General features: G+C 44.2%; 1 protein-coding gene across 1 annotated transcript in view; it reads right to left on the bottom strand.

The window, feature by feature from the left end:
* kcnh3 (potassium voltage-gated channel, subfamily H (eag-related), member 3) overlaps positions 1-17810 on the bottom strand; it is a 1447071-nt gene that overhangs the window by 1007158 nt on the left and 422103 nt on the right. The window contains exon 2 of the mRNA XM_072479207.1: positions 14415-14648. Within this exon, the coding sequence (XP_072335308.1) occupies positions 14415-14648 (234 nt within the window). The remainder of the gene's footprint in view (positions 1-14414; positions 14649-17810) is intronic.

The following is a 17810-nucleotide window of genomic DNA, read 5'->3' as shown; positions in this document are numbered from 1 at the left end:
AAAAGCAGAGTCCCATTTAATAGCAGGATTTGTCTTCAATGCTACAAATGCCGGGAAATACCCCACTACACGCACCCAACACTGGGCTATGCCACTTTGCCATGAAATCACAGCCTTGGTCATTTTTTGGGGCTTTGGGGAGTTTCTCCCTGGTCCAGTCCACACTCTGAACTTTTTTCAGCAGTGGGGAGTTGAACTCGCTGACGACACTAGCTCCTCAGAGATCGGGGTGCCATTTTGAAAGGGTGTTCCGATCTCTAAGCAGGCTTGAGAGTACCCTAAACCCCCAACCGACGGACAATGTCTTTTTTTTAATATTCTTTCATGGGATCTGAGCGTCACAGGCAAGGCCAGCATTTGTTGCCCGCCCCTAATTGCCCTCGAACCGAGTGGCATTTGAAAAGTCAACCACATTACTGTGGATCTGGAGTCACATGTAGGCCAGGCCAGGTAAGGACGGCAGATTTCCTTCCCTGAAGGACATTAGTGAACCAGATGGATTTTTACGACAATTGAAGATGGTTTCATGGTCATCATTAGACTGTCAATTCTAGATTTTTTTAAAAATTGAATTAAAATTACACCATCTGCTGTGGTAGAATTCGAACCCGGATTTCCAGGGCATTATCCTAGGTGTCTGGATTACTAGTCCAGTCACATTACCACTACACCACCCATATATGGGCATTACCACCCCCCCCCCCGCCCCCCCCGGCCCTTGCAGATGAGGGCATTTTGTTATGGGGCCTACCCACCCTCCCCTTTCGGGCCCCACTTTTCAGGAACCCCACCCTTCATTGCCCTCAACCTTTATGAGTCCTCTTCATACCGGCGCGTCATCCCTCACGCTTCATAACCCTCACATCCCTTTTTCATGGCATGTCCCCCTCTGAGGCCCTGACCCTTGACAGTGCCACCCTGGCACCTGGAACTGACACCATGCCAGCCTAGCAGTGGCACCCAGGCAGCCTGGAGGTATCAGGGTGACAGTGCCGAGGTGCCAGGCAGGCAGTGCCAAGGTGCCAGCCTGATTACCAGGGTGCCACCTGCCCTGTATTGACCACCCAGGGGTCTCCAACGGCCTTGGAGACCCCCTAGATGCTGCGATGTTTGGTCCACATTTGTGTTGAGCAGTACTCAACAGCGCCCTGGCAAGGTCTCCAAGGTGAGGCCGTTATGTCCCAGGCAGCAAGAGAATCCGGCATATGCATATTTAAATGAGCCTTATGGCTGATTTAAATATGCTGATCTGGATCTCTCCCAGTGAGGGCAAGATCCAGATTGCGACTTGGGAGGTTCAGCTGAATCTGCGAGTGTCGCAAATTCAACAGCCTAGTCCCGACGCCAAGTCGGACACGGCAAGGCCATTAAATTGTGTGGCATTTGCACTTTCACTCCATGTCTGCGTGGGTTTCCTCCCACAGTCCAAATATGTGCAGGTTAGGTGGATTGGCTACACTAAATTGCCCTTTAGTGTCCAAAAGGTTAGGTCGGGTTACTGGGTTACAGGGATAAGGTGGAAGCCTGGGCCTCAGTAGGGTGCTCTTTGCAAGGATCGGTGCAGACACAATGAGCCGAATGGCCTCCTTCTGCACTATAAATTCTAAAAAAAAAAATTCACCCATGGTCTCCACAGCCTGCTGTGGTAGAGAATTCCACAGATTCACAATCCTTTAAGTAAAGAAATGTTCCCTCATCTCAGTCCTAAAAGGCCTACCCCTTATCCTGAGACTGTATCCTGAGACTGTATCCCCTGGTTCCAGATTGCCCAACCAGGGAAAATCCCCCCTGTCCAGCCCTGTTAGAATTTTATACATTTCAATCAGATCTGTTCTCATCCGTCTAAACGCTAGTAACTTCAGGCCCTGTCGAACCAATCTCTCCTCATAGAACAGTCCCACCAATCCTGGTATCAACCTAGTGAACTTCCACTGCACTCCCTTTTTGGGGAGACCAAAACTGCACGTAATACTCCAGGTGTGGTTTCAGCAAGTCCTTGTTTAACTGCAGTAAGATATCCCCACTTCTGAACTCAGATCCTCTTGCAATGAAGGCCAACATACCATTTGCCTTCTTAATTGCTTACTGGACCTGTCTCTTCACTTTCATTGACTGGTGTAGAAGGACACCCAGATCCCTTTCTACATCCACACTTCCCAATATATCTCCAATTAAATAGTACTCTTCCTTTCTTTTTTTTATAAATTTAGAGTACCCAATTATTTTCTTCCAATTAAGGGGCAATTTAGCATCGCCAATCCACCTACCGTGCACATCTTTTTGTGTTGTGGGGGTGGGACCCACACGGACACAGGCAAAATGTGCAAATTCCACACGGACAGTGACCTGGAGCCGGGATCGAACCCATACTCTTCCTTTCTGTTGTTCACACCAAATTGTGTAACTTCACATTGAGCCACTTTGTACTGCATCTGCCATATGTTTGTCCACTCACTCAACTTATCTAAATCACCTGGAAGCCTCCTTGCATCTGCCTAACAACTCATAATTCCACCCAATTTTGTGTCATCAGCAAACTTAGAAATGTTACATTTGGTTCCCTTATGCAGGTCATTTATATATATCATGAAGCTAGGGCCCGAGCACTAATCCCTCCGGGTATGCCACTAGTCACTGCCTTCCATTTATAAAAAGATCAATTTATTCCCACTCTCTGTTTCCTGTCTGGTTCCTGATCCATGTCAATACTTTACCCACATTGCATATGCTTTGTTTTGTCCACTTAGCTCTTATGAGGACCTTATCAAAGGTTTGCTGAGAGTCCAGTGCACCACACCCACTGGTTCTCCCTTATCTATTCTACTAGTTACTGTCATGATATTCAGGTAAACATCATAGCACATACATACATACATACTGATGGACAGATCAACGGACCAATCAACACACACAACACGACAGCCAATCACAGGCAAGAGTATACACAGTACAAAACAGGGAACACGACACTTCCTAGCAACTCGAGCAGGAGACGGCTCAGGGCACAGAGCTCATTACAAGCCACTCAGACATCCACCATGTGCTGAGTGCCACTACAAGATAGAATTAGGAATTGGTCCACAGAATCAAGGGTCATGATCGAACCTCAGTAAACAGTTTACCAGTGTAAATAGATGTTTGAAATAAAACTGCATTGTACCATTCGCAACCGTGTTGGTTCGTCTGTGTAGCAGAGTACCCAACATATCAGTTCCCTCCTCAAAAAACTCCAGTGGACTTATTAATCATGATTTGCCTTTCATAAACCCATGTTGGTTTTGTCCAATCTAGTTAATGCTTTCCAAATGTTCTGTTATCACGTCTTTTATAATCGGCTCTAGTATCTTCCCAGCTACTGCTGTCAGCCTAACTGGTCTGTAATTCTCCCTTTTTTCTATTCCTCCCTTTTTAAATAGTGGGGTTACATTTGCCACTCTCCAATCTGTAGGAACCGGTCCAGAGTCTATAGAATTTTGAAGAATTGGAAGGAGGGAGCATTTGTGCAGGTATTATACAGAAGAGAGTTCATTTTTGAAACTTTTTGTTTCAAGGTTGAGTAAAAAAGAAAGATAACTTGCATTTATATAGTTCCTTTCATAATTGCAGGACATTACACAGTAGTTGCAAGCCAAGAAAGTACCTTGGAGGTGAAATGGCTGCTGTAACTGAACTAGGCCTCACAAACTGCACAGAATTACATAAATGGCTAGATCATCTGCTCTTAGGTGTTGGCTGAGGGATGGATTTTAGCCAGGGCACTGGGGAGAACTCCCCTTCCCTGCTTCAGACATTGCCGTGAATTTTTTTTTATCCATTTGAGAAAGCCAATAGGGCCTCAGTTGAATGTTTCATGTGAGTATGAGGTTAATCCATACAATTATATTTTGGTTGATTGTCTATGTGTTGGTTCATTGTAGCAACCTTAATAAATGAAAAAATAAACCACAAAGCACTTCTGTGTTCCAATGAGTTTAGGGACTTCAGGAATCCAATTCCTTCTTGGTGAGATTACAACTTTTTTCAGATTTAAAGGGGTGACACAGTGGCACAGTGATTAGCAGTGCTGCCTTCCAACGTCAGGGACCCGGGTTCAATTCCGACCTCAGGTGACTGTCCGTGTGAAGTTTGCACATTCTTCCCATTCCTGCATGGGTTTCCAACGCGTGCTCTGGATTCCTCTCACAGTCCAACGATGTGCAGGTTAGGTGTATTGGCTGTGCTAAATTGTCCCTTAGTGTCCAAAGGTTAGATGGGGTCACAGGGATGGGATTGGGCCTAGGTAGGCTCCTCTTTCGGAGGGTCAGTGCAGATTCAAAGGGCCAAATGACCTCCTTCTGACCTGAAAGGATTCTATGATTCTATGGTTCTGGTTCATAGAGATCAATATTAGGTTGAATCTGTAACAGATTCTAGAAAGTACGTTATCGCTTATGATCCATTGGAACAATTTCCGATAAAAATGAAATAATATCTGATTTACCAGTCATAAGAGACTGCATTGTAAGTGGGTTCCTTTTTTACTAGCCTCCCGAGATTAATACAGCAAGTTTATCCTCAATAATGAAGAAGCATCAGACATCAGTGCAAAGATAAAGCTGAAATATTTGCAACCATCTTCAATCAGAAGTGCTGAATAGATGGTTCATAATGTGCCTTTCATCACAGATGCCAATATACAGCCAGTTCAAGTCACTACACAGGGGGCGGGTTTCTCCGTCCCGCCGCACCATGTTTAATGTCCTTAAATCCACTTATATCATTTGGATTTTAATGCCTGGAGTGCCATTCTTTAGTCCAAGCAGCTGATGATACTTAGAAAGAAGCAAGGCTTGAAGAGGGAATGCTTTCCATTAATCGGTGTATTACAGTAAGTCACAGCATGGTTGTCTAGTCACAACCAGACACCATCAATGATTAACACTCCTCACTGCATATTTGATAATGTTCAAAGACAAACACAGCATTCAGTCATTCTGGGTAACCAAGGTTATCTGAATTTGTGCTCATGGAATGACTAAATAAACCGTGATTGAAAGAATAAGTTAACAGGTCTCAAAGCAGCACTGCTTAATAAGAAGTCTAGGATGGTATGAAAGCATAATGCAATTCTTCCCTCCCCCTGTCAGTGAACGGTCACGTTTCCCGGTATTCAGGAACATCATTAGAATAAATTTACATATCATTACCACCACATCAAAAAATCAATCCACAGTGGCGTGATGGCAGAATGGTGTGAAGCAGAACTGGTCTCCATAGGGGCACCCGGGGAGTTCAGGTGAGTGCAGTGCTCAGGGGGTTAGGATCATACCTAGCCACTTCACGGGTAGTGCCCTGGCAAATTCCCGGCAATACCATGGCACTACCTGGGAATACCCCGACCCTGGCAGGGGGAGGGAAGAATCGCATTATGCTTTGATGTATGGGCAATTCCCAAGTATAACCTATGTAGTGCCACTTGATGCGCATTTGATGCCCAGGCACTGCGTGGGTAGTGCCAGGATGTTGCCAGGGGGGCACCTGGATTAACTGGTTTGCTTGCTATGCATTGGAGCAGTCTTTAAAAATAGCACCCGTTTCATCGAGTGTCTGAGTTGATGGCCGGGCGGGCAAATCAGAGGCTGTCCCACCAACGCTACGTAGTGGGACCCGTGACTTGAAGTTTTGTTTCAAGTCCCATCACCATTGTCTTCGGCAGCTTGAAAACTGCTTTTCCTGCCTGACATTGGCCTTTTCCGGTTTCATAATCATAATTAAACAACATTTGATATGCATTCCCTGCTGGTTGCAATCTTGGCTATTTCGTCGCATCGTCATTTACCTGAAGCTGCTTTTGGCAAGGCAGGCACCCTGAAATTTGGTGTTGAAGAACGATGAGCTGTGGAGGTAACTTGTCCAGATTATTAAGATTAAGCCAAATTTCAGGCCATCTCCCAGCCTCCTGGGTCAGTCATTGTCACATGAATTTCTACCCTTAAATGTTCAGTCCTGTAGTATCAAGGAATGAAATGTTTTAAGTTGTACAATGAACTGAAGTGATTGTACTAATGGTGTTTTTCCCTTTCCAGACAATATAAACCAGACGGGGCTGGTTTAGCACACTGGGCTAAATCACTGGCTTTTAAAGCAGACCAAGGCAGGCCAGCAGCACGGTTCAATTCCCGTACCAGCCTCCCCGAACAGGCGCCGGAATGTGGTGACTAGGGGCTTTTCACAGTAACTTCATTTGAAGCCTACTTGTGACACTAAGCGATTTTCATTTCATTTTCATTTCATTTCATTTCATTCATGAGCCCAAACCATGAAATTCCCATTGTGAAATTCACAAACAACATTGTAAATCTGTATAATTTTAAGCCAAGTAAAATGTCCCAGGACACTTCATAGAGGCTCATACAAAATTTGAATCTGAGTTAAAGGAGTCATTGGGACAAGTGACCAAAAGTTTGGTCAAATGGGATCAAGTTTAGCTGCCAATGGTGGGGCGAAGGAAGTGGGTAAAGCACATAGTTGTCTGGAACTGCAGTTCAGGATTCTTCCTTTGCCATACAAAATGGAACACAGAGTGTTCCATCTAGTTGCCAAGCAGGGGCAACTCATCCACTGGAAATATAGGTGTACATGACGTTCTGAGGTGGAGTCAATCACTTTGATCACATGACCTAGATTCACTGGAGCTTCCAAAGCTTTAATGCAAGAGTGGCAGCTCAGAGCCTCACAGATTGCAGCCAAGGTACAATAAATCATCAATCACTCAGCTCCAGATAAAGGAATCAGTTCAAACACTAATAATATATACCATGCTTTGAAACATATTTAACTGGTATTTTCATCAGACAGGATCAACTTTGCAAATGGAAAAAGAAAAGGGACTTTACTGAATTCAATCACACACTGACTTTATCATTGATTAAAGTAATCATTATCTGACAGCTTTTCACATATCAATGTATAAAATAAAGGCACCTGGCTTGAAGTAAATACTGGGATCTATGTCCTGGAGAAGGGTAATGTGCTTTCTTAGTGCTGTTTAGCTGTGCATTTTTGACACCCTGCAGTTAGCACTATGTTCTGTTGTTTTTTGAGTGATATAACCATGTTAGATGGATATAGTTAACACAATCATTCTGAAAAATGGATTAGAATACAGTGTTCAGTGGGGATAACTGATGGGCACATGTTTGTTCTGGCATCAGTGTGAGAGGCATTTTCTTTGAAAGTAAACACGAGCCAGTTCACCAGTCCTGACATTGCACACTATTGCCATCATTTCCTTTTGATAGCAAGTACCTTTCCCATATAGAACATGGTGGCAAAAAACTTTTCTGTCATTTTTCCACCACTAATCATCTCCCCCACCCCCCAAATTCGCTAACAAATGTAGCGTTTTTGTGCATTTATTTACTGTGTTTCCAGCTAGATAATTTACATTCTGGAAAATGATGTCCAGTGATACTTGCAACCCTGAATTTCCTGAATGTCCACTCAAAGTGCACTTGGAATAAGTTAAAATCCGAAATAACGGAATAATTTGATTAGAGATAGTGAACACAGTTTTGTGAAGGGTAGGTCATGCCTCACAAACCTTATTGAGTTCTTTGAGAAGGTGACCAAACAGGTGGATGAGGGTAAAGCAGTTGATGTGGTGTATATGGATTTCAGTAAAGCGTATGATAAGGTTCCCCACAGTAGGCTACTGCAGAAAATACGGAGGCATGGGATTCAGGGTGATTTAGATGTTTGGATCAGAAATTGGCTAGCTGGAAGAAGACAAAGGGTGGTGGTTGATGGGAAATGTTCAGACTGGAGTCCAGTTACTAGTGGTGTACCACAAGGATCTGTTTTGGGCCACTGCTGTTTGCCATTTTTATAAATGACCTGGAGGAGGGCGCAGAAGGATGGGTGATTAAATTTGCAGATGACACTAAAGTCGGTGGAGTTGTGGACAGTGCGGAAGGATGTTACAAGTTACAGAGGGACATAGATAAGCTGCAGCGCTGGGCTGAGAGGTGGCAAATGGAGTTTAATGCAGAAAAGTGTGAGGTGATTCATTTTGGAAGGAATAACAGGAAGACAGAGTACTGGGCTAATGGTAAGATTCTTGGCAGTGTGGATGAGCAGAGAGATCTTGGTGTCCATGTACATAGATCTCTGAAAGTTGCCACACAGGTTGAGAGGGTTGTTAAGAAGGCGTATGGTGTGTTAGCTTTTATTGGTAGAGGGATTGAGTTTCGGGTCCATGAGGTCATGTTGCAGCTGTACAAAGCTCTGGTGCGGCCGTATTTGGAGTATTGCGTGCAATTCTGGTCGCCGCATTATAGGAAGGATGTGGAAGCATTGAAAAGGGTGCAGAGGAGATTTACCAGAATGTTGCCTGGTATGGAGGGAAGATCTTATGAGGAAAGGCTGAGGGACTTGAGGCTGTTTTCGTTAGAGAGAAGAAGGTTAAGAGGTGACTTAATTGAGGCATACAAGATGATCAGAGGTTTGGATAGGGTGGACAGTGAGAGCCTTTTTCCTCGGATGGTGATGTCTAGCACGAGGGGACATAGCTTTAAATTGAGGGGAGATAGATATAGGACAGATGTCAGAGGTAGATTCTTTACTCAGAGAGTAGTAAGGGCGTGGAATGCCCTGCCTGCAACAGTAGTGGACTCGCCAACACTAAGGGCATTGAAATGGTCATTGGATAGACATATGGATGATAAGGGAATAGTGTAGATGGGCTTTAGAGTGGTTTCACAGGTCGGCGCAACACCGAGGGCCGAAGGGCCTGTACTGCGCTGTAATGTTCTATGTTCTATGTTCTATATTGTTCTCTTGATCAGCTGAGATCAGCAGACATGAAAGTTTCTGATCTTGATAACTTTTCCCAAGATTCAAGATGTGACAGGTAGGACCTATGTTTTTTTCAGGTCTCATTCAGTTGCCCCACTCAACATAAGGAGCTTTCCCCCCTCCCTAATTGTACAAATCAGCATCAACATACATTGCATGAGATTTCCTGAAAGTATGCATGATGCATTCATCTGTCAGAATTCTTCACTCGCAGAGCTCCTCAAGAAAATAAGTCACGCCAATGGTTGATTTGTGGGTGGCGAGGCATACCTACTATTCCCATGGCCCAAATATAGTCAGGGTTTGGTACAGGTTAAAAGGACAGTCGGAATCAGAAAAGGGACAGTTTTGCGGCCTTGTGTGCTGCCCTGCAGTATACTCCATCCAGCTCACTGTAGCCTGCTGTGTCCTGCACTTCTCCATTCAAAAAGATGTGGGTATGGTGTCATAATAATGAAGAAAAACAATGGATTGCGACCCAAAAAATTTAACTTTAAATAAGACTTGTGAGTGTTTGAAATTGACACACAAACCCAAAGATGGCTGAGGATGTACAATCAGCCACTGGCTGAATTGCTGGGAGAGGGGGTGGAGTGATACTCGGAGAGACAATGGGACCCCACCCTATTTCCTGACAAGGTACTTTGAATGCAGAAACTAATTACCATCACTGGTGGAGACAAAGGGACAAAATGGTCATCTTATCTCAAGGGATCCTGTGAGTAATGCCCAGGCAGAATTGTGGATTCTGCATTCCATTTGGATTTTACAAAGAATGGGTTTTAAGCCAGCTGAAAGCTGCTCCAGGTTGTCTGCCTCAGAGAAGTGCTGGGAGTTTCGACATAGAAACAAACCAGCTAGCACGCACACACTGTGCCCCTGTAAATAGCCATTTTTTGCATGTATATCTCGAATCTCTTGCTCTCTGTCTGTGGAAGTCAGCCCAGTCAGCAAAAGAAGACTGGGAAGCTTCTTCACCAAACTACAGAACACTGGAATCACAAAACCAACTATTTTCCTGACTATTCAACTGAAGTCAACTCTATTAGAATCTGAAATCATAATTTGGGCAGCACAGGAGCACAAGTGGCTAGCACTGTGGCTTCACAGCACCAGGGTCCCAGGTTCGATTCCCGCCTGGGTCACTGTCCGTGCGGAGTCTGCACGTTCTCCCCGTGTCTGCGTGGGTTTCCTCCGGGTTCTCCGGTTTCCTCCCACAGTCCAAAGACGTGCAGGTTAGGTGGATTGGCCATGATAAATTGCCCTTAGTGTCCAAAACAAAAGGGTTAGGAGGGGTTATTGGGTTACGGGGATAGGGTGGAAGTGAGGGTTTAAGTCAGTCGGTGCAGACCTGATGGGCCGAATGGCCTCCTTCTGCACTGTATGTTCTTTGTTCTATGTCTAACAAACAACGCTTCACCATCTACTTGCGAGTTGAGAGCTGTTCCATATACTTTTCTTTTGTATTCCCTTACTTTGGACTCAACTCTCACTTCTAACCTGTATGAATGTATACAAATGTGTTTTACAATCTTTTTTGTTACCTTTAGGAATTAATAAACTCATTTTATCCTTAATTCAAGAAAGCCTGGTTAAATTGGCTCCTTTTAAAACATAATGGGCGTGATTCAACAGGAAGAAAACAAGAGTACGGTTTTGGGCACGCTGAACAGGGTTTTTTTCGTCACCAAAGACGCTGTTATTCAACGTCGCTTTGCTGGGGTTTTTGGACTCAGCGAGGAACTCCCTGTCCAGGTTTACGGGCAGCACGGTAGCATTGTGATTAGCACAATTGCTTCACAGCTCCAGGGTCCCAGGTTCGATTCCCGACTTGGGTCACTGTCTGTGCGGAGTCTGCACATTCTCCCCGTGTCTGCGTGGGTTTCCTCCGGGTGCTCCAGTTTCCTCCCACAGTCCAAAGATGTGCGGGTTAGGTGGATTGGCCATGCTAAATTGCCCATAGTGTCCAAAATTGCCCTTAGTGTTGGGTGGGGTTCCAGGGTTATGGGGATAGGGTGGAGGTGTTGACTTTGGGTAGGGTGCTCTTTCCAAGAGCCGGTACAGACTCGATGGGCCAAATGGCCTCCTTCTGCATTGTAAATTCTATGATGATCTATGAAGTTGCACTGGCTCGTCAGTGAAGGAAGTCACCTTGGAGATCAGGGCACCATTTTCAAAGGCATCCCCGGTCTTTTGACCCCAGTCTTTTGACCATGGCCTCCGGACACACCACCCCCTCACCGCGACTTACCTCTTCTGGAGGCCTCGAGCACCCCCCTCGAGCACACCCCCATCCCTGTCCAATGCCTGATCGCCCAAGGATCTCTAATGGCCTGGGAGTCCCACTCCAGGCACCATTACACCTGGTCCTCGTTTGTGGAAACCAGTGCTAAACGGTGCCCTGGCAAGGTCTCCCAAGCACAGTCGTTAGGTCCCGGGTGCTTGGAGAATCCGGTGAAGACATATTTAAGTTAGCATACTGGCTCATTTAAATATGCACATATGTCCTTCGCCCAGTCAAGGTGAGATCAAAATTACGATGTCTCGCGAGGTTAGGTTGACTCTCACAAAATGTCGCGAATCCCTCAAGAGGCCTCTCGCGAGATTCAACGGCCTCGTCATGTCACTAAGTGAGTGCAATGAGGCCCGTAAACCGTGCCCAACTATTGGTTCTTGGAAAAGGTATCTACGAAAAGGGATCCTTTTTAGATCAGGGCACTGTTACAGCCAAACGGTGACAAATTGAGCCTGGTCTCGCCCAGATCAACAAGTCTGGGGGAACTTCACCTAAAGAGTGTTTGTAACAGTGGACATTGCTGAGAAGGTGCCTCAAGCTGCTTTTGAAACAGGTAGAGGCAAAGATTGCTAAAATGACAGATACTCAGAGACTGTTCAGTGACAGTTAGAAGAGACATTAGAGCACAATTAATGATTGAAGTCTTTTCCTCTGTTTGATACAGCCACCATTCCCCTAGTTTCTACCTCCAAATTACTAAACCCTCAATCCGGTGCCCAATGTCGAACTTTAAAACACACCAGGCCTCTTTACCACTCAGTAACCATATCAATAATAATCATCTGATTGCAAAGTCAGCAGGAAATGAATGCACACATTTCCTGTCTGACTGGCTTACTAAACCATAACATGCAGGAACAGATATGAAGAGCAGGATTTTACTGCTGTTCACTGTCACCTCTCCAATCAGGTTAGTGCATGCAGTCTCCTCAATTATTGCACTGTAACAAAGGGACCTCTACCATAAACTTGTAAATAACTTTCAAAGCTACAGGACATAATTGAGCTCAATAATGAACTCACCCTCTAATAGGCCAACTTAAACAGTGTAATAGGAGGTGTTGTGGCACAGTGGTAGCACCACTGTTTCTGGACCAGTAGTTCTGGGACAAGTCCAATGCCAGGACTTGGTAGCCACGAAAGGAGCGTTCATGAAGCTGCTCAATGGGCTGAATCAGCTCTGGAATACTTTCCCCAAAAAGGGTAAAACATTATGGGCTGAATTCTCCGCAGGCGGGGTGCTCTATTTTGCCAGCAGCCCGGGGTTTTCCCGACGGCACGAGGCTGCCCACAATGGGAAACCATTGGTGAAACGTAGCATCCCGCCGGCGTGCTGAACCAGACATCTGGCGTGGCGGGACGGAGAATCCAGCCCCATGTGTGTGAAGATGTGCCAAAAAGATATAATACATTCCAATGCAGATAAAGGCTTAAACTGAGGAATCTCAGTGGAATTTGCAAAATGGAAGTCAAACTTATCATTCCAACCCACTCCTAAGTTCTTCTTATGTCCTGGCAAGTCTACAAGTATAGTTACAGGAAAGCTCAAATAAAACTTTCTAATGCATCCACATTGGGAACAATCTCCTTCCCTCAAATAAACAACTACAGCTAGTCATTAAGAAAGTAAATAACATGACAACAGGATGGTATCTCATAAAGAACCTTTGAGGAGCATTATTTGTTTTTAAATTCCTCTTTAGCTGCTTATTTATTATCTGTGAGTTTCCTCGGGTTAAGTGCCAAATAACTGCAACTCTCAGAATTGGTTAGATCACCCTAAAACCTTTCTGTCTCAAGTTTGCATGCAACCAACAGTGGATGAAACAAAATTAAATGGTTCTAAAAATCTTCAGTCCCATTGTCTAATCAAACTGACTGGTTCTGGTCGCCTCCAGTGCCAGTTTTGAATCTAGTTCCATCTTCCGACTCATGTTATTTGTTGTGACAACGGATTTGATAATTTCTAGTTGTTTTAGCTCAATGTTAGCAAAACAGAAGCTATTCTCTTTGGCCTTACCCATATTAAACCAGTGGCTGCCGATTCAGGCTAAGGTAAGAATGTATATAAAACCCCGCCATGCTGCTTTATCTGAGCTCAGCTTTCTCACCACACCCCTCAGCCCACAATGTGAACTGTATCAAAATCACCCTCTTCCAGCTCTCAAGTGCTTTCCATCTCCATCCTTATCCCTTGCACTGTATTGCTATATTGCATCAATGCTGCTGTCCGCTTCAAATTCTATTTGTCTACACATTTCACTTGCCAGCTTTCTTGCTTTGGCTACAATTCATGCAGAATGTGGTCGCCCACATTTTGAGCTGTACATTCAGTACCTCTGTATTCAGCTTTCTCCAGCTAATAGACTTCTTTAAATCAATCCTCGTGTTGCCTTGCCCGATCTCAGCCATCCCCATATTGCCTCCATGACCTGCTTCTCCTGCAATGGTTCACTCCTTGTATCCAGTTAGCTTCCCTCCACGAGTGACAGCTGTTCATTTAGACACCATGCCCTCACCTTCTGTAACTCCCTTAACAAGTCTACTTTGTCATCCCTCTTTCTACTTTCAAAACCATCTTAAAGATATGTCTTCCCAACAGTGATGCCAATAATCCAACCCATCTCTCCTTCTTACCCTGTTTTCTTCCGCAATCCATTGCAAAGCAATCTGAGATGTCATTCAGTTACTCAAGTTGCTTCAAAGAAATGTACGTTGGTGACATATGGCTGAAATTCTGACAGTTGATACATATGACACCAACAAAAAAATCAGCGAATTAATACAGCCAGATTAAAAAGCATGAAAATCAACGTAAGTCCTGAGTACAATTGAATAGTAACCCTAATTTCCTGTTGGGATTTTCATTCCAGAAGCTAGATAATCCATTATTACAGTGCCAGGATAAGATACAGGAGGGCCAGCTATGACAGGATTTTAGATATTCCACAAAAGCACTGAAACAAGAATAAAGTTATTGCATTGGTGATGGAGGGTCAGGGCAGGCGGAGCAGGGGGACGTGGAGCTAAGTAAGTTAATGAGGCCCAAATGTTAAAATTGTTGGAGTGTCCATGTCCCCGGCCATACTGATTCTTTGGTAGATTTCGGTCTCCCCCTGTTTATATCAGAACCATTATGTCAGTGAGGAATGACATGTAGCACAGGTGACAGCTGAGCAGGGAAGGGGCAAGAGCAAAAATGCGACTTGAAAAAGCAAAGGAAGTATATTTTAAACTAAAAATAGTAAGTTTCGCAAAAAGGAATTTAATTTTGTTTACTCACCACTCTTCTTATAGAAGATCAGTTCAGTCTTGAACTCACGCTTCTCATCCAGTGCTTTTTGGATCTGGATTTTCATGGCTTCATTTGTTTCTACTCCATAGAGGAATTTACAAGCACAGCTCTTCTGCATGAGTTCAGCTCGGGCATAGCCAGTCAGTTCGCAGAATCCATCGGAGCAGTACACTATTGGATACACGTTCAATACCTGAGCATTTCCCAGAACAAAGTTGCTGTCTGTTGAATTGAAAAAGATACATTAATTTGACTGCTTTTCAAGATAATAAAAATGCTTAAGGAAAATAACTCAGAAACATTAAATGTGAAGAATATCATAAAAATAGTTGTGGCTAATTCTTAACCACCTGATGAAATGGCCTAGCAGTTCACTCAGCTGTATGATACTGCCAATAAAATGTAAAAAAATTAAAACTAGATGGGTCGTTCGATATTGCCTGAAACATTGGATTTTCTTATCTTAAAGGCACCCCCAGACCACTCAACCCTGCAAAAACCTCTTCCTTAACATCTGGGCAGCTGTGCCAAAAGTGGGAGAGCTGTGCCAAAGACTAGTCAAGCAACAATCTGACATAGAACCGTATCTTACAGCCAATTTTCAAGATTTCTCCATCACCAGTCCTGTGCATGTCCTATCCTGCCAGCAGTCAGGAGGGAGTGACCCTAGGGATCTGCAACATTGTCTCTATATCCAATAAAGTCTCAAGGCCTCTTGATTGTCACTTAACTGCCCTCTCTCAGCTGATGAATTAGTACTCCTCCATGTTGAACATCACTTGGTAGAACCACTGAGAATGTACGATGTTGGGGTACTTTAGTACAAATTATTAAGAGGGCCTCAGTTTGTGCCAGACAAGGCCTGCATCAGGTGGTGATAGAACCAACCTGAGGCAAAATATACTTGACCTTATTCTCACCAATCTAGCTGTCAGTTGCATCTGTCCATAACAGCATTGGTAGAAGTAGCCACCTGACAGTCCTTGGGGAGTCCCATCTTCACATTGGAGATATCCTCCATCACAGTGTTTTGGCATGGTCACTGTGCCAAAGAATTGGGAATGATAATTCAGGACAGATATAACAGCTCAAAACTGGTCATTCACAAGGCACTGTGGGATATCAGCAACAGCCGAATTTACTTCACACACTCTGTAACCGTATGGCACATTCTGGTGAACCCATCATCATAGAAGCCAGTCTTCAGCCAATTCTATTCAGTTCATGTGATATCAAGTAACATATCCTTGGATATTTAGATCCCAGCCCTGATCCCCTTGCAGCCACGACCGATGCCCACAACATCGTATCGGCCAATTTTAATGGGCGCAATAAGCTCCTTTACCTTGTAAAAAAAATAAAAGCAAATTACTGCAGATGCTGGAATCTGAAACAAAAGAAAATGCTGGAAAGTCTCAGCAGATCTGGCAGCACCTGGAGGGAGAGAAAAGAGCTAACATTTTGAGTCTGATGACTCTTTATAAAAGCTAACAGACAGAGAAAGTGGGAAATATTTATACTGTGGAGTGAGAATGATCTCACTCCACAGAATAAATATTTCCCACTTTGTCTGTTAGCTTTGACAGTCGCCGGACTCGAAACGTCAGCTCTTTTCTCTCCCTACAGATGCCGCCAGACCTGCTGAGATTTTCCAGCATTTTCTCTTTCGTTTCATTTACCTTGTTCCATATACTGTGCACATTTAGGTATAACTCAGTCCTGCATTAACCACCTCCCTTCTCAAACTTGTCACCTTTTTTGCTCTGCATGAGGGTGATATTGTTCTCTTATTTTTGTTCTCTATTTCCCATTCAGTTATTACACCTTCTAAGCTAACACTCTGGTTCCTACCCCTTGCCATACTAGTTTAAATCCTCCCGAATGACTCTAGCAAACTTCCCAGCCAGGATATTGGTGCCCCACCAGTTTAGATGCAACCCGTCCTTTTTGTACAGGTCCCACCTGCCCCGGAAGAGATCCCAATGGTCCAGAAATCTGAAACCCTCCCTCCTACACCACCAGTTTAGCCACGTGTTTAGCTGCACTATCCTCCTAATTCTAGCCTCACTGGCATGTGGCACAGGGAGTAATTCTGAGATTACAACCCGAGAGGTCGTTTTTTTAGCTTACTGCTAACTTCCTGAACTCCTTCTGTAGGAGCTCATGCTATGTCGTTAATTCCCAAGTGTACGACAACCTCTGGCTCTTCACCCTCCCCCTTCAGGATGTCCTGTGTTCATTCAGAGACATCCTTGACTCTGGCACCAGGAAGGCACCATACTATCATGGAGTCTCTTTCACATCCACAGGAGCACCTATCTGTACCCATTATGATAGAGTCCCCTATAACTATCGCTCTCCTGCACTTTGCCGTCCCATGCTGAGCAACAGAGCCAGTTGTGTTGCCACTGCTGCTCCAACTGAACCACGCATTCTTTCAAGAGCTGCCATTGGTTACACTTTCTGCAGACGAAGGCGTCCGGGATATTGGAAGCATCATGGAGCTCCCATATCTCACAGTTAGAGCACTGTATCCCGCTGAGTGATATTTATGCTCTAGTTAATTAATTTAAAATAAATACTTAAATTGTTGTTAGATTAAGTTACAATTAACGATATTGTCATGGCACCAGATGTTTACTGTAAAATTAAATGCTAAATACTAATCTCTGCCCTCAGGTTTGTTACTCCTCTACCTAGTTAGTTAATTAGGTTTAATTAGTTTTTACAATGTTTTTTAAAAATTTAACAGATTCCCTACCAGCCAGTCAGGTCACAGCTTTACTGTGATGTCACTTCAGTGTTTTCCTCCCACAATTTGAAACGGTCTTTATATCACTTACCTTCCCATGATGCTCTCTGGATCTCTCCCTGCAGATTAACAGTTACAAAGTCGAAAGAAAGAAAACAAAACAAAAGGGAAAAAGAACCTCCTCCCACTCTGCACCGAATTACCACACTGCTCCAAATTACAAAGTTTCAATCCTCACTCGGGCTCTCTTACTCAGACTGTCTCTAACTTCACGTGCACAAAGCTTACATGATAGTATTGGTAGAAGTGACCACTGTACAGTCCTTGTGGAGACAAAGTCCCGTCTTCAAATTAAGAATAACCTCCATCTTTTTATGTGGCACTGCCACCATGCTAAACGGGATAGACTTTAAACAGATCTAGAAACTCAAGACTGGGCATCCATGAGGAGACGTGGGCCATCAGCAGCAGCAGAATTGTTTTTAACCAGAATTTGCAACTTCATGGCCCGGCATAACTCTCACTCTACCATTACTACCAAGCCAGGGGGTCAACCCTGATTCAATGAACAGTGCAGGAGAGCATGCCAGAGCAATTTTGGGCATATAGAAAATGAGGTGGCAACCTGGTGA

Source organism: Scyliorhinus torazame, chromosome 2, assembly GCF_047496885.1.
Source record: "Scyliorhinus torazame isolate Kashiwa2021f chromosome 2, sScyTor2.1, whole genome shotgun sequence".
In the NCBI taxonomy this organism is placed as follows: domain Eukaryota; kingdom Metazoa; phylum Chordata; class Chondrichthyes; order Carcharhiniformes; family Scyliorhinidae; genus Scyliorhinus; species Scyliorhinus torazame.
This window is presented reverse-complemented; position numbering and strand designations above follow the sequence as displayed.